General features: G+C 49.1%; 2 protein-coding genes across 5 annotated transcripts in view; one reads left to right on the top strand and one right to left on the bottom strand.

The window, feature by feature from the left end:
* Positions 1–21,324, top strand: part of DDB2 (damage specific DNA binding protein 2) — a 50,027-nt gene that overhangs the window by 9,810 nt on the left and 18,893 nt on the right. For both annotated transcript variants that reach the window (XM_032993421.2, XM_042790748.1), the window contains one exon: positions 16,012–16,139. The gene's annotated coding sequence lies outside the window, so the exon portion shown is untranslated. The remainder of the gene's footprint in view (positions 1–16,011; positions 16,140–21,324) is intronic.
* PACSIN3 (protein kinase C and casein kinase substrate in neurons 3) lies at positions 54–21,300 on the bottom strand. 3 transcript variants are annotated; one of them, XM_042790751.1, is made up of 12 exons: positions 21,114–21,300; positions 9,384–9,467; positions 7,798–7,898; positions 7,201–7,357; positions 6,177–6,412; positions 5,607–5,762; positions 4,893–5,068; positions 3,958–4,078; positions 3,357–3,493; positions 2,646–2,711; positions 1,980–2,140; positions 54–369 (listed from the first exon to the last, which is right to left on the bottom strand). In XM_042790751.1, the coding sequence occupies exons 3-12, from the start codon at positions 7,849–7,851 to the stop codon at positions 254–256; spliced, it is 1,380 nt and encodes a 459-aa protein (XP_042646685.1). In that variant the 5' UTR covers positions 7,852–7,898; positions 9,384–9,467; positions 21,114–21,300; the 3' UTR covers positions 54–253. The 3 variants fall into 3 exon arrangements, with proteins under 3 accessions (XP_042646685.1, XP_042646686.1, XP_042646687.1); XM_042790752.1 differs by lacking the exon at positions 21,114–21,300 and adding an exon at positions 20,882–21,018; XM_042790753.1 differs by lacking the exon at positions 2,646–2,711 and having other exon boundaries at positions 21,114–21,298.

Raw genomic sequence — 21,324 nt, 5'->3', positions numbered from 1 at the left:
TCTGTTCCCTTGAGCACTCCTACACTCCGATGGTGCTCACAGTCAGAGAAGTCTTTACTCATCCTTGTTTATTTATTAGAAAATCCCTACAGGTCTAGGTGTTTAAAATGAAGCATTAGTTACATGGAATATGTGCCCTCCGAGTCCAGAAGTTGCTGGATATACTGCAGAGGTGGATTGGGGCCCACAGTGACCCAGTAACCACTGCAGGAGATGCTGGTATGGCTGTGAGACACTAGCAGGGCAGTGGCAATCACAATCCAACCTTCTCAACATAGTTAGCAGGATAGAGTCCAACTTGGCCAGTGAGAAGTCGGCCCTTGCACCAGCCCTGCTCATCTTCCTCACTAATCTTCATTAGTTCTTCACCTAAGAGCAAAAACAATCATTAGGAAGCAACCCTGGGAAAAGTAGCATGGCATTTTTGCCTACCTCAGAAGAGTTGATAAAAAGCAAGACCATTTAGTCTGAATCACCACACTTTTCAGCCCTTATCACACTCCCTATCATACTGCACAGCTTAATCAAAGCCAGAATTACTGACCTCTTCAGTAGCTATACTCGGTAGCATCCCCTAGGCCAAGGAACTTAGGCACACCTTCACTTCTGCTGTTCAACATCAGAAATGTTTTTGTGGTCTGTATTTCTGCCTGCTTTCCTCCCCCCAGAAGAACATGTGTACAAAAGCCAGAGAGATCAGAACGATCTCAGAGATTTCCTCCTTAGTGTCTCCTCTGTAGCAGGTGGGAAGGAAATGTAAGAGGCTGCTAAGCTCTGGCTGTTAGGACCCAAAATGACTTTTCCATGATGGAGTGTCTGGTTTGGCCAGCAAAGCATGGAATCCACTAATTTCTCAGACTAGCACCAGGAAAAGCTTTTAACCTTCCCACATCTACTTTGGGAAAGGGCAGAAGGGTCCCCTTCTCCACCAGTAGGTCAGACTTCCGCCAGAGAGGGAGGTCCTACTGCATCAACAGGCACATCCCACGCTGGCAGAGGCTCAGAAAGTCATCGGGTATTAAGCTTAAGCCCTGTTGGTGCATGCTGCTCAGAGCAGATTCAAAAAGGGCATGACTAAAACTAACCAGTTATGCCTCATTGCATCTGCTGGGTGGAGAGAGCGAGCAAAGAGTCAAGTTTTAGAGCACCCATATTGTAAGATATTTGAGAGCAACAAGTTAGTGTTCAGAAGTTTATGAGTATGGTAACACTGCAGCACAGATAGTGGCCTCAGGCACAAGCCCCTGCTACTGAAAGACTTCAGTGCCTTTTTAAAACAGGTGTAATTTGGAGATACTACATAACACTCAAAACAAGCAAGATGAGAGACACTCTCAAGATCCAGATGTCCTCTTGGAGTTAAAGGAGATGGGACATGCAAACTAAATTTAACTGAAGAAAAGGGGAAGGGTCTGTTTGCTCCAGCAAACTCAGAGGACTCTGTCCTCCGCTGCGAGCCAGGATCTCCATTTTCAAGATACTGATTTTGAGCAACAATCTGCATAACTGTTTTTTTGCCAGTTAAACTCTGCCTTCGGTAGTGCATATCTGTCAGCTGAGCTTTCTCCCAAAACATCTATCTTCTAGTTACTCCAAAGGACAATCCAGACCACCTATACAGTTTTTATATCCGTGGCACAAGGGAAAAGCATTATAGTAAAGTCTCAAGATACAATGCAGAATAAATGCCTTACGAGGAGGCAGGAAGGATCTGTTTTACCACTTGGGGTCTGTTCTTCCTACACTGTGACCAAGGCTTAGGCAGTCTCTTTTTATGTGGCCTCAATGTCTCTTCATCTAGAACAGGCTGGGCTGCCCAGTTTATCATCCACCTCAGAGGAACTGGCAATGGGTCGGGATAGGGGAAGAAGAATAAGTATCAGTTTTCAAGGGGACATCCAGTTCTTGGAGTGTTTCCATCATTCAGTCAGCCCGAGTGAGGACAGCAAAAGGTTAGTAAGAGATTAGTGCTTCTGTACCTGCTTTAAAGCTCAGCTCATCAGCCTCCTGTCCCGTGTAATCATACAGCGCTCGTACCCGTACACCTGGTACCTTTATGTCCTCCTCATGCCCGTTGGCATCCAGGCACTTCTTGGGAGTGTCCTCATCTGACCACTCCGAAATGTCTTCCTTCCCTCCGCTTTGTATGTGGAAGGAGAGAGGGGACAAGACGGTTGTTAGATTCATCTCTCACCCGCCTCCCCCTGACTCATGCACCACCCTGACTCCCCCCGAGACCGCTGTGCTATAGAACAAGAGGCCCAACAGCCAAGTGAGGGTGAACAGGGAGGAGAGATCCCTGGAGATACTAGATTTGGTTGAAAGCATCCCAGCATTAGAGCCCCGAGGGCCAGGAGGGTAACTCACTCTCAAAGTATTTTCACACATGCACGGCTCCCGATGGCCACAGCCTACTCGAGCAGGCCCTCTCACACAAGGAAGGCCAGTCCTAACTGGAGAGTCCAGCTGTGTCCAGAGTTATTCCAGCCAAGAATAAGACAGACAGGAGAAAGTCATGTCTTCCATCCCAAAGAGATATTTAGAATGCTGTTTTCCAAGTCAGGAACAAGAGCAGAGAGGAAGAGCAGCAGAGGACAGGCACCTGGAAGCCCAAAACCCCTGAAGAGGCTATGATCCATACTAACTTCACATGGGCAGGTGCCCTCAGGCTGTCATAGAAGAAGCTGTTCTGCTCCTCTTGATAGGAAAACCTGTAGATTGGCAAATAGGGCCCCTGAATCCAACAGACGGTGAAATACAGTAGTGGCCTTGAGACATCTTTATATCCCACTTCTTTTCTGCCCAGTTCACTTAGGCCAGAGTTCACCTTTTAAAGCAGGATGGCTACTGGAACTACAGGACTTAAGTCTCTTCAGCCTCTCCCCATCCTCCAGCTTGCTTCCTGGCAAGGGAAGCAGCTATACCCAGACTTGTCAGGTAGTACTCACCACCGTGCCCAGGGAAAAAAAAAAAAAATCTGATGCCTGAATTTAGGAAACAGTACAGCTCCCTGGCAAAGCTGCCAATTCCCAACTCTCCTCACCCTGGGAGGAAGAGGAATTGGGGAAATGTATGCCAAAACTCACACAGCATTAGTCTGAGCGGGCCAAATCGCATCACTAAGACCTAGGCAAGGAAGGCACCTTGTGAGTCAGTATGTACTAGACATAAAAAAAAAAAGAAAGCTACCCTAAACCCCCTTTTCTACCCTGTCTTTTGCAGCGTGGCACAGGCAAGGCCATGGGCAAGAGACAGGAAGTTAAGGAAGAAATCACTTCTGTCAATCCAAATTATTTGTGGCCCTAGACAGGACTGTACTTTTCCTAACCTGATGTATGCCAGGCTTCAGCCCTTACCTTTGCCTTGTCTGCAGAGGGGTCTGGGAGACAACACCATCCCGTGCAGGCAAAATGCTGGTCAGTGTGACATCATCAGCCATCCTGCCACTCTTCTCCTTCTTGGTGATTGGCCGCTGCGTTTCAAGGGACCATTCCTGTTCAGGGAAAAGCAGTAACACCATCAAGTCGCTCAGGCACACAAGCTCTGTGCATCTTTTCTGACCAATACAGAAGGACAGAACATCAGGTCATACTTCAGTTGTGGCTGGGCTGGTCAGCCACACTGTGCCTTGCTGGCATAGCACGCTCACTCCTGTTAAACCCCAAGGTGCAACAAGAGGGGCTGTGAGAAAATTATAACAGGAATTCATCCCAAGGCCCCGAGCACCAGCTCCTGTTCTTTGACCAGCTGCACAGCTGGAGTATTTGCAGTTTGGCAGGGTTGCACATGTCACTTTGGGCACCAGAGAGCTTGCAACACAGCAAAAATTTTAGGAGAGCCTAAAGTGTGCTGCACAAAGACACAGTCTTTCCAACACAAAACTACCAATCCACCAATTTCAATAAAGCAGCTAAATGTTTGGAAATAGTAACAGTACACTCTAGAATGCTACATCACCTCAAACTGAGGCCAATTCATTGCCATGCCTGGTCCATGAGTGTTGCGCCACCACTTCAGGTCCTCCTGGTTGTCTGCAGCCATGATGACTTGGTAGAGATCTCGATACAACGCATGAAAGCTATGACCAGGAACAGACAGAACCACCAGTAACCAAGTCCCTCAGCAGTTTCCCAAAAGCCAAGTAGGCAGGAAGAGCATAACCTCATGCACAATTACACAGCATCCAAAGTCCTCCAGGATTAAGGATGCTAGAGCAGCACTTGTTCAGCCTTAGGAAAACAGAGCCACCCTTACAGAAGGGTCAGCCTGGCAAGCGGAACAGGCTTGCTTGATGTGGCAGTGGCTAACATCTGCCAGCCCTCAGCACAGCTCATCGAGTGAGCGTTGAAAGAGCCTGGCACATTCTTGCACAGAGACAGGGAGGTGGCTCAGATTTATTGCCTCCACTTTAACAGATATTTTTGGCTGCACCTATTCAATCCCTCCTTGCAACCCCTACTTAAGGGCAACTTTGTGGGCTTACGGTCATCATTACCTCACAAGAGGTGTCTCTACTCAGGGCAGAGTGGGTGTAATAGCTATAGATACTAGAAGGCAACGAGCTGCATTCCTCAGTCTGGGATTACATATAGCAGCATGGAGGCATTTCACAGAATAAAAACACACCCACGGGACAGTAGTGGAAGGGGAAGGGCTCAGGGGCAGAAAGAATCTTCTCTGGGGAGCCTGGCAGTGTCCAAGATCAGAGACACCGGCGCTGGTTGGTCTAAAAGGACCAAGTGCCCATTCTAAGACACGCTTGGAAGGGGAAGAAGCGAGACCTGGCAGGCGCAAGCAGGCAGCTCCCCGTCAGACACCAGAACTGGCACCCCCCCACCGGAGCCCAGGGCACCCCAGGCTGGCTGAATTCCCTCCTGTGGCAGGGCTAGTACCTTTCACTGGTGGAAAGGTTGAGATGCTGGTGCAGATTCAGGAACATCTCCTTAAAGAAGCACAGTCGCTTGCGTTCTGCTTCCTGACAGCCCTCAAACACTTGCTCCATGTCCTCCATGTAGCGGGGATTGTAGCGGTTCAGCTCTTCCAGCATCTTCTCATATTGATCCTTGCACTGTATCAGCCCAGGAGGACAGCAATGGTGAGTTGTGTTGACGTCAAACCAGTGACACTACCCCTGCTCTGGCTTGGGACTGACAAGTTTTTTCTCCCCTGCACTGCTGAACAAATATACCACAGAAAGAAGAAGAAATCCCACAGCTGTTACCCCAGTCTGCTGCTTTCCTAATATTCTTGCAAGTTCCTTGTTCTTTCTTGCCACCCTCTTCCATAGAGGACCCTCCACACCTTCACACTTGCAGGCAGGCAAACCAGCCACTTCTGGCAGCTAAATCTTCACCTCTGCAGCTGCCACCCCCTGCACCAAATTGCCCTTTTTTTTTTTTCACTTATAAATTAGATCTTCCCCAACACCAAAGATAGCGAGACCTTAGTTACTGAAGTCTCACTCTAACTTGCTAAAATCTCAGACAGTGGGACCTCACATCATCTTACAGGCTTTAGCAAGAGCTGTTTCACTGAGTGACATTAGAGCCGGTGCTTTTTCCTCAAGAGGGGTATGCTTGTGACCCACATCCACACAACCCACTCACCTTCTCCGCCTCCTGAGTGCACTTCTCTACACGTTCCTGCAACTTGCGCAGCTGTTCCTGTGAGACAGATGAATCTGCCTTGGCATGGTTCTCCCTCGTATGGGCTGTTTTCTCCTCCTTCCGGGCTGCGTGGTAGTTCTTCTTAGAAGTCTCCACCTGTAAGGAGGAGGATGCAGAGGAAGCCATGATCCTGACCATGTTGATCCTCCCCATTTCTCAGAGAGGACACGTTAACATTTGTTACCATCAACAGCAACTGTTTCAGGACAACCTGACAGGAATGCCAATTTGGCATTTAGTAAACCATGCTCCAAAGGGAAGAGATACCTCCAAATAATCTCTTTTTCAGGGCTCACCTGCCGCGTAGGAATACAGAGCCTACTACCAAAGTCTTCCCACATGGGAAGGAAGCTACAAAAGCACCAAGAAGAGACCATCAAGACATCCCTCCCCCCCTGGCATTCTCTGCTACTCTGGCTAAACCCAGTTTGTTTGCCCAGTGGCTCTCACAGTCGGGCAGCCAGCTCGACCGCCCTTATCTCTCCCCTTCCCCATTCACACTTTGCTTACATCTTTCATCTTCTTCATCCAGGGTTTCTGGGCCTTGCGGAACCCATCCTCTGCCTCCTTTGTCTCCTTGAAGCCTCCAATCATCTGCTTGTGGAAGGCCTCCTTCTGCCAGGCCTTGATCTTATCTGAGTCTTCACCAGCCAGGTGGTTCCAGACAGCTAAATGGATTTCACTCAGTTTGTCTGCAGCCGTCAGGAAGGCATGCCAGGCCTTCTCCAGAGTACCGTACTGGGGACCTGCAGGAGCAAGCACCAGAGGGGCTCTTACGCTGCCTGACCACAGAAGGGAATGTAACTTCTTGTCCTGCTACACGCATCTACCAGTATGGAATTACTTCCTTAACTCTCCCCATCACACAAGTCAGCACTGACTCGTCTCCACACAGTCCCAACAGGCAGCATCTAGGCTGGCTGTTAAGCTGGCTGAGATGGGCATTTCTTCTGCACACTCATAGCTGGCCCAGATGGTGCCTGCTAGGAGGAGGTTTCTGTAGAAAATTCTCTTCACAGGCCTGGCCTGAGCTTCAGGACAGATTGCAGCACTAGTTCATGACTGAGGCTAAGCTTCCATTTCACAGACCAGTAGGCCCTTTGGGGCATCTGTCCCACTGTTTCCCATTACTTTGTGAGACACTGTCAGTTTGAGCCCACTGCCACTAAATCACAGCACTGGTAGTTATTCACTGACTGGAGAAGGGGGAGACACAGCCAAGCCATCTTTAAAAGGGGAGATCTTCAGCTTGATTTGACTTGGACTGCCCAAGGAACTGCCAAACTAAACAAATAGATTTTTTTTTTTTTTTGTAATCAAACACCTGATAACACAGAGAACACCTCTCCAAGTGAATCAGAGGACTGGCTACAAAATCACGTACACACACACACAAAAAACAGACAGACACCCAAGAAAGTCACCCCCTTCCTGGAGAAGGAAAGCCCATCCCCGACGTCACCTCAGTAAGAGATAGCACTCAAGAAAGAGTGCAATGATAGCATCCTCTTCCCAGTCCAACCTGCCAACTTACCTTTCTCCACATTGGTCCTCCACTTACGGGACCACTCTGTTAGCTGCTGGGCATAGTTCTTCTCTATCTTAGCTCGCTCCTGGAAGCAGGAGATTAAATCATTGCAGAGTCGGTACCCATCGTCCACACGCTTCACTGTCCGCCTGTAGTTTCCAGCCTGAAATTTCACACAACATCATCATTTATAGTGGGCTGACTTTCATGTTTCTTCAGTACAGACAGCAGCAGCTCAGCTGTTGCATGGGGAGGGCGCACAGGCCCTTCTGAAGCCAGCAGCTGGGCTCACACCCTCCTCTGGCACTCCCTCAGGCAGACACAGCAGTGGAGGGAAGAAGCTCAGATGCTCTGCTTGCCTCTCTCACAGCTCAGATTGGCATCAGCTCAACAAGGGAACTTTCATTCCACAGCATCGGTGGAGGAAAGGGTCACCCTCCTCCCTGCAGTGACACACAGCGTGTCACTGAGCCTCCCCACTGCTCCTCCCACTCCCAAAGAGCAACATGTCACCCAGGAACCTGAAACTCAACCCCTTAATTCCACCGGTGGGAGGTAAGAAGACATTCCTACCTCCCTCACGCTCCCATTAGCCTTCCTTACCTCCCAGAAACTGCCCCCAGGAGCCTCCCCACCAGCATCATCTTCTGATGACATCACCCCCGTTTTCTTGCAGCAGAGAATTTTTGCAGATTTCAGTTAAGCTGAGAAGAGAGAAAAGCGATTGCTAACATAGCACTGGCTGAGCCTTCGCAGAGAGCACGCTTCTCCACGACTCTTGGAGCTGGAGGAGCCCAACTTACTGCCCTGCAGGCAAGTACCAGCGTCACTGCACCTCCAGTGGCAGACAGCTCGAGCCAGCAGAGATGCCCAGGACAGACCCTGCCTCCCCCTGCCCCGCAGACAGACGGCCTCCACGGCAGGCCTGCAGCACACTGGGAGAGGACGCTGTAGAAGACAATCTTGCCAAACCTCAGCTGCACAGACGCTGGAGGTGCTAGTGAATCCAACACCCTTCAGCTCCGCATCTTTGCGGATGGTCCTTTCTTAACCAAGGCTGTCGAGAGGGCAGCAAAAGCTACAGAAGCCGAGGTAGCTAAAGCTATTTGGAATCTGCCTTGAAAGACTTTAAATTTATCTTAAATAAAATGACTCCATCTTGCCAGTGTATGACTCAGGATTACGGGATTACAACCGACTGGAGCAAACAAGGCTGAGCAGTCAGCAGGCAGGCGTGTCTTGAATGCGGAGGAGCCCTATAAACTGCCCACCAGCTGAGCTGGGCTGGAGCAGAGCTACAGGAACATGCTGGGGCATACCCAGCCAAATGGCACTGCAGCACGCATGCCAGGTACCCACAGCACTGCCTCCCGAGAAACATCCCTGTAAAGCTGGTGTTTTCATTACACTCAACTCTCTCGCTGCATTAGGCTCAAAATCTAGGCTTGAAGGTAAAAGGTTCATCTCCTCCTCTGTCATCTCAGAACTTTTGCCCATTACCCTGTGCTAGTCTATGCTGTCGGGTTTGTTCCTGATACGTTACAACACTGAATTCCTTGAGGAGAGGTTCAGGGTTACTCTTGCGCAGGAATGAGAGATGGAGTAACGGAAAAAGGGCCAAGCCCAGTCCCTCACACACAAACCCACGCCATTCTAGGCAAGCCTGGGTTAATGCAGCATAGATGTCCTTTGCTGCCACTTCTCCTCTTGCACATTCCTAGTTATAAAAAGCTTCCCTCACACCCCAGAGAGGTATCTGCTCATTCTGCCAGCCCACAGAGCACCCAGCAGAGATGAAGATCAGGTCAAGAGTCCACATCTACCACCTCTTGCAAATCCTTCTCAGTGGCATGAGCCACACCATGAAACACAGACTGCAGGAATTTCCTCCATTTCTTCTGGAAACAGCTTGGCTGTGTTCTTCTCCCGTGGAGAGTGTGGAAGGTACATGAATGCTGTTCCTCTGGGTTTCTCCAGAAGGCTGAAAGTGCTGAATTACAGTCGCTGAAGCAAGTTGTTAAATGGGACATGACACGCAGGTGCACGAACCTTGAAACCTGAAGAATACCTCCACCCATGCCACCAGCTGTCCCTGTCCTCCCTCCCCCTCCATCCATCAGCAGGCTGCAAAGCTATCCTACGTGCCTCCAGGGCGTGCAACTCTACTCTTGTCCCCAGTAACTACATACCTGAAAGCTGAAAGCGAGATGCCACAGGGGAGCAGTGGGCAGCTGGCAAGTATATCCCAAGCTCCTCAAACTCTGTGGAAAAGACTGTGGAGGAGACAGAGATGGGCAGAGTTAGACACTGCTGCTCCTTTGCAGGGATGCTGCCTGCTGTGCTGCATGGCAATCCTAGGGGTGTCCCCTTCTGCCAGCTCCTAGGAGGGGCACCCTCTGATATAGCAGCTGCGGCCCCTGTGCCTCCCGAGATGCCACGTTCCAGCACGTAGGAGAGATGCCAAATCCTCGTGTCACAAGATCTAGCCCCAGAGAGAGTTAAAATAGAAACACTGGGGTGGCATGACAGCACTGTGCGGGAAAGGTAGCATCACAGCAGCTGAGCAAAGGGAACAGCTTGGGCCAGAAAAGCCTAAAATAAGCACACGGCAAAGGCACCACACGTGGGGCCTGGCCCCCCCCTCACTGTACAGCATCCAGTTTAGCAGATCCCACCACCTTCACACACTTCTGCATGCGTTTTTACACACAGCTGGCTTCGAGAAAAAAAGGGAAGGACTCACAGGTACACCTTCTTCAGTCCATTTTTACTAAAGATGAAGAGGTTTTATACGCAAGACAAACGACCTGATAATGCTACATTTAAAAAACAAAAGTCACAAGAACGCATATTCTGCTTTAGAGGCCTGGAGTCATTTTAGTAGCAGAGCACCTAGCACTGCCCTGGTAGGATGTGGCTCTTTTTTTGTCCCCTGCTTCTGTAAGCTGTCCCCATCGTATTCTCAGAAATCCTTTATTTTGCCATTATGGTATAGGTAACTGTCATCAACTTTCCACAGAGCAAAAGGATTTAAAAGACCTGCTGAGGCTAAGGGAAGTGAGGGCAGGAGGCGGCATTTCTGTTTACCTCACATTCACCTCCCTGAAGATTTGTTTCAATGTCAAAAGTCTGTTTGTTTAAAAGAAAACAAACAAGCAAAAAAACCTTCTCAGTCACTAGTATTCACTTGGCTGAGGCTGGAAGGTTAGGGCAACTGAAAGTTAATACAGCTGAGAGCAGAAACTGCAAAACCTGGAAGTGGGATTTTTAGCCAGACATTAAAACAATTTTAGAGGAGTGAAAAAAGGTAGAAGAGGAAGAGGAAGGAAAGAAAAGCAGACTGGGTTACTGCAAACAGGCTAGTGACCTTCGGTGATGAAGGGGTGGGGAGGAAGAGATGGGACACTTCTGCGTGATCCAGGTCACTGGATAAAGGGTTATAGCTCATCATAAACCTAAGACTTCCCAGTGGTCCCCAGTAAAATCAGACTACACATTCCTGAAATTGCTAAGATTAAGTATACTTTTACATAACCATTAAGTTTTTTAAAGCTGCCCCAGACTCTCTCTTGATGAAGACGTAGATCAATTAGATCTGACATATGAGGGCCGTATCACTTTTTCCACACCACACCCTGATCCCCACTTTATCAGGAAGCAGTGAATCACAAACATGCCTTCCTTTCATCTCTGGTTTCCAATTCAGGCTGACTACACAGTGCTAGACTTTGGGGGGTAAATGTGGAATGCTGTTGTGTGTCAGTGTGCTTGTTCATTTGAGGGACAGCCAAGCAACAAACGAAAATAACCAAACCCTGAATCCATTCTTTCAGCAGTTTCTACGTCAGAATTTGAGCTGTACCTACTTACTTTCTGAGGTGTTACAAACCCAAATAACTGGATTTACTATCACTAATAATGTCAACAGGCTCTGAAACATAACAGTACCTGTGCTTGATCAGATTAAGGGTTCTCATAGTGTCATAGCCTCTGTAGATAGCAGCCAAAAGCAGGTACCATCCCTCGCTTTGAGAACAGAGCAAGCATACATGATGCCTCCCTGCATGCTCTCTGAGCCTCTAACCATTTGTTGACAGCGACTTCCTGAGCTGGATGTGCCACCTATGAATTTAGTAACACTCAATGGATTTGTCTTCCACTCATCTCTCCAATCTGCTTTTGAGCCCACACGAGTTTTCAGCATCCACAATATCATGTGGCAAAGTATCCCACAGCTTAAGGCTATACTGTAGTCATCAGCACAGTAGCTAGGTGGGAAAATACAGTAAAGCAGTATAATATTTCTACAGGCGAATGTCCGGGACCTGAGTAGCAGCCAGATGAGTACACATTTCCATAGCAGTTGCACAGACTTTATAGAATTCCAGAAAAATCTAGCCTGGTAGAAGCAAGAAGGTCAAAGAACAAGGAGGACCCTTTTCTGCCAGGCTTTTTCTGGCCTTTACATACTCCATGAGCCCATGTCAGTCAGCAGATCAAATTGGATCTGCCTGCAGACATGGGGAAGATCCTCAGTCCTGCACAGAGGGGCTGAAGAGCAGCTGCTGCTGTCACCCTGAGCCCTAGAAGAGCAAATAGATTGCCACTCCGCCCCTTCGTGCCTGGTTATTCCCAAAACACGGCGTGCATTGTGAGCCACCGAGAGCCTGAGACAAGGGAAAACCCAAGTTTGCCAGGAAAAGCAACTATATGAGTTATACATGCCAAAGCCCTGAGGTTGTTTTACAGCAAACCAGAGATGACAGGGCTACCTTGTAGACATCATGATATAGCGAGAGTGATTCAGGAGGGCTGGCAGAGCCTGTGCAGTATGAGCAGCAATACAGTTGGAGTTATATAGGGTCAGCTAGAGTTATATGTGGGTCAGCACCACAGAGGAGACGACTCCTGATGCCACTGCCACCTCTGCTAAGAGAAGGCTATCTAGCAAATCGTATTTGCAGGGCAAAGGAATGCTTACCCCTACCTTCCCCTTTCAGCTCTCAGTTAAGAGGTACTTGAGACCTCACTGCAGCTCCTGCACAAGTTCTCTGAAGGAGGGAGAGAGTGACTACGTCTCTAGTCACTTCGCACCTCTGCGAGATTACATACGAGGGCATCACAGACACCACTACAACCAGCAGTGTCAAGCAGACAGACTGACACATGCAGATGATATTTCTGCAGAGCTTTTTGGTAGTAGCGTTAGAAAAGGTACTTCCCTCCTTCCCCAAATACCTGCTCTCACTTATGGCCAACAGGCCACTTCAACTCCCTAATTAAGTTATCAAAAAATGGTTCTTGGTCTTTAGCTGCAGAAAGGCAGAATGGCTCGTGACTGCCCCACTGGTACTGAGCTCCACCCAGGGCAATGCCAAAGGGCTTGTGGTGGCAGAGATGTTTCCACCTTTAACCATGTTGTTGATCTCACCCCTGCTCCTGTCACACATCTCAGACCCCTGATCCCTGCCCTCCCACCAAGGTGTCGCGCTAAAACCTTCCCTTTCAAAACACGTGTGAATCTGACAACACACTACAAGGTATGCCTTTTTGTTTCATGTTTGCACAACACAAGCACAGCAGGTTCCTGATCCACAAATAAAACTTCTAGACCCGAGAGTAATAATCACTCTTCTCCAGTAAACCACAGATCCTCTTCCATCTACACCACACTCCAGTACTTCCAGCCTCCAAGTGCCCAAGGCATCACTCCTGTGCACTGCTCGACTGCCTCCTGAGCCACTTTGTGAACAATTGTTTTCTTAAGTTTGCCAAGAACAAGCCTCTGAACTCAACAAATGCTCAAAGGGCCGGTGCATGCAGGAATTCACCCACAGAAACAGAGCTTGTATAACTGCACCAGACAAGGCCTTCTGCCCAACTCCTCTCCTCTTTCCCAAGTGCAACAGCAAACGTTGATGCAGACAGATGGAGAAACAAGTCAAGTTATAGTTATGTAGTAATAGTAACCGAGGCTTTGGTGGAAGCATGTTTTTGTTATGTACCAATTTCTATATAGGTGTTAAAGTCACGCTAAGCAAGAGTTTTATTGAGGAATGGGCTGCTACTAATTTCCACCTCAAGACAACAACTAACACCGCAAGGCAGCAATGTGAGATTTCTGGGGCCAATTTGTTTGATTCCCAGAGTTACTCTTCTGTACAGCAGGCAGTGGTGAAAGTATTGTTTTTGCTCCAAGGCACTTCTGATGTAGGTTGCAGGTAATCATTTCAATCTGAACTATCCAAATACACAAAGGGATGACAGCCCCCCTCCCCTTACAGGATGACACATATGAAGCCATTCACCCCCTCCTCTTTTTTTTTTCCTGTTAACTTGTTGTCAGAATGGAACTAGAGAGCTGGAGCCAGGAGGTTCCACATGACTCCAGCAGTGTAATGAACTGGATTACTGCTGGTACAGCAGTGCTAGGGAGATCCCGGATGGAGAGAATGATCTGGGGCGTGGGACAGGGTGTCTTTTCCAGCCTCACCATCTCTGGAGGTGCACATCCAATAGCTCTGAACAGTGACTGTAACGATGCCCAGTATGGGCACTGCCATTATACAGGAGGACTAATATTTACAGGTGTACTCACCTTTCTGAAGAGGGGCCAGTTCTCCAGCTAGAGAGGATGCCAAGTAACATGAAGATCCTCCAAAACATCCCTTAGAGATATTGATCTTATTGCTGTGGTCACGCCCTTGGTAGTCACCGGACTGGGACAGGGACTCAGAGCCAGTGTTTCCCAGCCGCTCCCTAAGGACTGAAGCCTGCCAGGGCTGCCTAATGCAGTTTCGAGCAAGAGTTCAGCTGATCTCTCCAGCCAGGGAGAGGTCAGAGAGACATCAGGCAGAACAGTAACTACACACAAAGGTCACTTCAGCTACGTGCAAGCCCTTAACAGAAGCCCGTCTCCCAGACAATGATTCTCTAGAGAACATGCGGCTGTCCACTAGCGAAATACTCCGTAATTATACTGAAGTACTAAAAAACAGACAGGATCCTGTTCCTCTCAGAGGGCTGACCTCCTGAGTCTACACACTGCTTCACTGCCCTCTCCTATTTCAGACCACAGCTTCTTTAGGTGGGCCTTCTTCACGTTCAGACCAAGCTAAAGTACCGAGGACAGACATGCCCCTATGCGTTACCCAAGTTGTTTTCAAAATGTTCATTCAGAATTAAATGCTTTCCACGTTTATTAGCTATTCCCTGTCAGGTTCTGAGAGGCCAAGGCTACAAAGACAGGCTTCTACCAACACATTGCTGCTGACCTAAGGGTTGATTCCTGACTGACATAGCTTTACCAGGCATAAATTATTTCACCAAGAAAAGGAAAAATTCTCCTTTATTTTCCAGCATGATGTAGGAGATCTTTAGTATTACAGGAACACAGAGCTATCCTGGGTAACACAACAACATGAGACTATTAATGAAGGAACGTATTGGGCTATCGAGGTCTGTGTAAGATTTTCCCCAACTGTTCTTCCTATGAAAAATTTGATTACAATCTCAAGTATCCACAGAGTTAAAGGAGGGAGGAGACCAGTGCTGGACCATGGGGTGCCATACTCTAACAGGGTAACAGGCCATGTTCATTTGGTACGTTCAAGATGGTTGCTGGAATAATCCCTATGTGTATGCTGTAACGATGCAGATGTTGAGAACCTGTCATCTCTACTGTCCCACTCCCTGAGCCTCTTCCCTTGTTTGCTTCCAGGCTGGGTACTTCCCAGGGTACTTCCTACCCTGCCGCACCAGTCTCTGCAAATAAACACCAAGCTTGCCAGCTAACACATGCAATCAGCACTTCCCTTTCAATCAGAAGGGACTACAAACAACTGGAAGCTATTTCTTCCTAAATCACTGATAAATGGGTGTTTAAAGCTCCAGCCAAAAGCTATTATACCCCTCCTCAGCACTCTTGATCTACACTGAATGCAAACAGTTTTTCCAGGATTTAACCTACCTTTCACTTGGTCATGTTTTTTCTGCACTCAGTGACTGGCAAGACAAGACCAACAGTCTGTCCTGTAACTCAGTTGCCTACAATTTAGTAAAGGTAACCCATCGCAATAGCAGGCTGAGCCAGTCCACCCACTTCCAACCAGGCTTTGAGTAAAAAAGTTTTGTTCAGCTCTTTATGTGAACAACAGTGATCCAAACAGAACAAAATGCCCCAGCCTCATCCAAGCTTGAGCAAAGAAGAGAGAAAATATTCTCTGTGGTGTTGGGGGGGTGGGGAGGGGGGAAAGCAAGCTCCTGTAAATCCTTGTCAATGGAATATTCTCCTTCTGTGATTGAATCACCCTGCAACCCCCAGAGCAGGGATCAAGTTTACTTGAATGCATTAAGAAGTCTTAAGGAAACAGACTGCAATCAATGCAATCAATCAACCTTTAGAGGAGCCACAAGCCAGTCAGCTTCATCCTAACACGGATCTTCTGGTGGTTTCTTGCTTTGCTAGACTGCACAGTAGTCAGCTGTCTCCAGTCAGCCTTCTCTGCCCCTTCCTCCCATTTGGAAGTCACAGTGGTTTTTTTAACCCAGCTGCAGTTCTACAGCTGGCTTCATTTCACCAGTGCTTGTCTTTTCCATTAGCTGTCTTTTGAGGAAGGGGGAGTGGGAGATAGAGTTGGCAAATATTTTGTCATTCGGACCAAGTGTGTGGCAGTCGTATGGCCAATAAATTCAAAGTAGTGAATTTCTTTATCTCTAGTTGCATCAAACAGGTTTCTGAGTTTACCTGGTAAAAGCGGATTTACTAAAACTGTTTATTATGGGAACACTTTCCTTCCAATTATTCATATAATACAGACAAGAACCTGAAAGAAGATCATCATCAAGGTGGTTCTGAAGTTCATCCGATTCCCTGCACAGTTCTGAGTCCCAAACAAGCTGTAGAAGTGAGTGCAACCAACTTTCTGAAGTGAGAGCTGAACAAGGTAAGATTGAGTGCTAGGACATCTCTTATGGTAAAGGAGGAGAATGAGGGAAAGCATCACACCCATTGCTTCTGTTCCACATTGTGGTCAGTTCCTCCAATTTGATGGCAAGGCTCTTTGTTCACCTTTTGTCACCAGAGCTAGGTTTACTCAATTGCTTCCTCACAGGAATATCTAAACAACATAAAGATCAACTGCAACTGTAAGGCAGACTTCAGTACCATATGAGCTGGCAGGACTATAGACCAGCTTTTACACAGAGTCATTTCACACAGTCTTTTATGGGACCAGGCATGTAAAAAGAAAGCATCGTTTGCTCTGTGGACTAGAGAGAACATTCAATAACTTAGATTGCCTTTGTAGCATCTCCTGGTTCAAGAAGAGTTTGGCAGATTCAATCACTTTGTAGGTACTCCATTCCTAAAGATACTCATAGGCCTTTCTGACAGATTTCCCAGACACACACAGATAACAAGGTTGAAGTAGGGCAGCCATTAGGCCTGCTCCGTGGAAATTCATCATTCACACATTCTCCTTGAATTTCATTATCCTGCATGTCATGGAGCAACCTTTATCTACTTTCCTACTATCTGCATGGAATCTGCTTTTTGGTGTCAGTAGTGCCTCTTCAAAACAATTTTTGGACCTCAAGCTGAAGAACTGGACTATTAAATTACTTCATATCCCAGGTGTTATCCACAAGACCCCAGGAGAACAAAAGCAAATGGGACCGTCAGCCCAAAGGGCACACATTGCAGAATAGATTTTAACTGTTCAGCATCACTGGAATGTCATTTGCTTTCTCAGCCCGTTGCCCAAAGCAATAATCTCAGTTTCTGATCCTCAGAACTCAGCCTGACACAGGAGGAAAGAACATGGTGAGGCTTTTTAAACAGAAAGCACAGAGCAATCCAGCGGGCTTTATTTCCCCCCAACTGCTTCCTGAAGCAGCTCCTATCCCACAGCTCAAACCCCTGTTTTTTTGCTTGGATTGAGATAGAAGCCTGCTGAAGTCAAATGCAGGCTTTCACAGATCAGCAGTCCTAGTACAAGGAAAAGCTGACTGAAAACACTAAGAAGGAAAAATAAATATCTAGAATCTTTCACCAAGTGAAATACGCTGCATCTTCTCCCAGTCCTCCATGAAAGCTTCTTGCCCTTGTCAGAGGCAGGCAGCAAGCCTCCTTCAGAGCTCTACACAGCAGTGCTGCAGCTGACACAGCTCGGCATTCTCAGGGGAAGGAAAAGTTTGGCTTGGCAGCAGGGATACTGAAGGAGGAGGAAGTTAGTGCCAACAGATAATCGCCTACAGGCGACTGGAAAGACTGACCATGTCCCCAGCAGCCCAGGAGGTAAGGACCATATCTTCCTGCAAACAGGAGAGACACAGCTTGGGCAAGCTCATCGCATGGACAGGACCGAGGAGGCTGAAGACTTGCCTACACTGTTAGTTGTGGGCTGCCTGCAGCAACTCTTAACTCCTCTAGCCTGGAAAAACTTACTGACAGGTCACAATAAACAGAGTCCTATCAGAGTCACCTACTACAAGAGCATAAAATCCCCCACAAGCCTAATGCCCCTGGATCCAGGCCCCCGGTACCATGGAGATCTCTCACATGCCTCTTTAACAAACTACAATGCCCAGTGACAACCACTAGATTTAATGCACCAATTCTGACTATCACAAGTCTGAAAGACTCTTTCCTATCGTGCCATTCACAGCGAGGAGAAACCCCTGAAGGCTGAAATATGATTAGGATGCCGGTCACACATATTGCCTTCTAGCCAGCACCCAGCTTCAGCCCACATTTCAGCTTGAAGGAACATGAAACTAGTGGAGTGGCCACTGAAACAAAGCTGGATGATTACAGCAGAGGACGCACCAGGCTCTTTGCACTGACGTTACACTCTGTGCTGCTGGAATAACTTGTGGCCAGACAGAGTGGATTTGGATGTTAAATTACAGTGGTCACCATGCCGCAAGGTAGCAGCAAAAAGCTACCTCTTGAACAGCTTTTTAACTGCTCCCAGGATGCAGAGTTCTTCTGTTATTCTTCAGAAGAGAAAAATCCCGAATTCTTCATGAAAACTCCAAGATACAGTAGTCGCTGTTTCTGTCCCACCCACTAAGGCCTTAGACTAAGACATTAAGGCTTTTTTTTTTTTAATCTATATGACACAGCTCCCTGTCATACAGTACCCTCGACACCCATCATACTGAGTAACTAGTGATAAAATAGCTTGTCTGATCACAAAGCCTGTTTTAAAAAGATAAGAGTCCCTCAAAGGGTTTAAACAGCCCTCCTATTGTTTAGGCATTTCCCCATGAACTCTCAAGAGCAGCCCAAATTCACACATCACTGATTAGCTGATGGCAAAAATAGAGGCAGTTTATTAATGCTCTCTGATCAAGAGCATAGCTTCTTCCACTTAGGCTACAGGCAGATACTTTTAGCTTCTGAGGTCCCCCTGGATGCCAGCCATGACACAGACCAAATAGGTTAAACAACAACTGAATAATCTCCAGCCCTCAAGATGGCCAGAATAAAAAATATACCATATTTTACCACACTCCGTGATACCATATGAGACCCTAACAGAAGCTCATGTTGCCCCTGGGGCAGTGACTAGTGTGTTCTCATAGGTTTGTATCTCCTGAGAAAATTGCTCCCATTACAAATATACCTGACTGTATTGTTGAATTAAAAAAAAAGGGTAGATATAAATAAATATATATATATAGACACACACACACTTTTTTTTTTTTTTTTGTAAACTTATGGTCATCCAGGGAAATCACAGAAGATTCAGGCTATCTCTTGTATAATCCACAATAACCTAAAATGACTAAAATCACCAGTTATTGTCCTATGAATAAATGAATTTAGGTCCATACGATTTTCAGACTTTTATGACTTGGTTACGCACACAGTCTGCCAAGGACCTACGGCATTTTGGCACAGTCCAGTCACACACAATCCTTATTCACTCACTGACATTTGATGATGGAATTCCAGGTGGGCAGTTGTTCTCAGGCCTATACACAGCTGACACACTGAAGTTACTGCTTTTTGCAGCCTGAGAAGATGACAGTCTTCACCCAAACAAGTGCAGGCAAGCCAGAGAACCTCAAACTCATAGGTCAGAAGAAAAAAAAAAAAAAAAAAGAAAGGCAAAAAAGCCAGTAAAGCAATATAGTACAGCAGGCACGGAACAGGGAAGGCAGCAAGCAGCTGACCCAGCTCGCAGCACATTCATTCTGTTCCGAGCTGCAACTCAAAGGACAATCTAGTAAATATTTTAGGGAACTTCGAGTGAAATACCATTAAGAACACAAACCACTGTCAAAGCAGAACAGACTCCATCTCACACAGAGCACGTAGCGCACTTCGCGGAGAAGCGAATCCTTGCCCAAAAGAGCGTGCCCAGTTGTGCAACGCACCGGGAGAAGCTCCACTTTGCCTCCGCCCAGAGACCAGCTCACACCTGGAGCGAGGAGTATCTGGTCCCTGTCATTTTAGCATTCTGCTCCCATTATGCACCAAGAACAACTTGAGTCATCGCGAGTGACTTCTTGGTGACATCTGAATTCCAGGGTGGAGTGGGAGGCTCTGTGAGAGTTCTGTACTGCAATCAGTTGCCATCGTATCGGAAATTCCTTTGAGCCAATTAGACCAGTGGTTGATCTGAAGCGGGGAGAGGCTCATCTCCCGTTTCAGGGGGTGAGGAGCGCGTCGGTTGGGTGAGGAGAGTTAAAGAGTGAACGAAAAGGCCAGACTGCTTCCTAGGGCCAGGAGCAAGTGTCCGGAGGGGGTCAGCTAACCTCCCCCTCACCACCAAGCTCCGAGCCTTCGGCAAGCCCGAAGAACTGAAGCAAGCGAAGAACACATAGTTGGCACAGAAAGTGGAGAAACTGGTTAACGCGTTTGGGCCACGCTCGCTTCGCTTATCAATCGCTTTGCCGGGATCACGGATCCCTCCTCCCGCGTGTGGTGACAAATCATAGACTGTCTTCTCGAGCACTGGATGTTCAGGCCCACTAATACCCTCCATGTTTATCAGCTTTTTTTTCCTGCCCTGGGCCGGAGAGGACATGGTGACCCCCAGCAGCCTGCCAGGGGCCAGGCGACACAGCCGCAGCCCCCCCCCGGCCTGCCCCCCGCCCTGCTCCCCCCTCCCTCACCCCAAAAGGGGAGGAAGGGGCCGAGCGAGGCCAGGACTGTCCCGTTTCGCCGTCCCCCTCCCTCCGGCCCGGCTCATCGCCCGACAACCCGGACCCCAATTCCTCAGACAAGGGGGTGCATCCCCCCGCCCAGCCCAAGCCCCAGCGAGGCGCCTTCCCCCCCCCCCCCCCCCCCAACGCTGGGGTGGGGGGGGAGGGTCCCGGGAATCCGCTTTACCCCCCTCCGCCACAGCGCTGCCAGCGGCCGCGGCTCCGGTTTCAGAGTGGGAAGCGGCTCAGCGCGGCTCCGGCACAAAGGGGCCCCTGTCCCCGCCGCGGAGCGGAGGCGCTGGCTCCGGAGGGAGGGAAGGAGGGAAGGAGGGGAGAGACTCCACAGCCCGCGGCGGCAGGCCGGCTGCGGGACACCCGCTGAAGGTCAGGCTCTAAGGGGCGCGGAGGGACCGGAGACCCCCCCCCCAACAACAACAACAACCTGCCGGGGACCGCGGACCCATCGCTCCCCCACCCCCCCCCCCCCAAGCCCTTCAGCGCCGCCGCTCCCTCCCCCCCCCGCGCCTACCGGCGGAAGATTTGGGGGGTGGGTGGGTGTCCCCGTTCTGCCTCAAGCCGAAACCGCGCCGAGCCGCCTCCCGATCCCCCTTTTGCCCACAGGCAGCGCCCGGCCGGGCACCGCCTCCCCCCACCCGCCCCCTTTCCATGAGGAAAGTTTTCCCCTCGCAGCTGCCAGCGCCTCCCGGAGCCCGAGGCGGCGGGACCCCAGGGGGAACGGGTCCGAAAGGCGTGCCGCTTACCTCGCAGGCGGCTCGGCTCGGCTCGGCTCGGCTCGGCTCGGCGCGGCTAGCGGCGGCCACCTGGGCTGGGAGCGGGCCGAGCCCTCCCCCTATTTCAACCGCGGGACAGGGGGGTCCCGGCCCGGCCCGTCCCGCCCCGGTGGGGCGGGCCCGGCCCGGGGCGCTCCGGCGGCAGCGGGGCAGCTCCGGCCCGGCTCCCGCCCCCCGCCCC

Source organism: Tyto alba, unplaced genomic scaffold, assembly GCF_018691265.1.
Source record: "Tyto alba isolate M040663 unplaced genomic scaffold, T.alba_DEE_v4.0 Super-Scaffold_18, whole genome shotgun sequence".
NCBI classification, from domain to species: Eukaryota; Metazoa; Chordata; class Aves; order Strigiformes; family Tytonidae; genus Tyto; species Tyto alba.
Note: the sequence above shows the minus strand (reverse complement) of the source record. Positions and strands in the feature narration are given on the sequence as shown.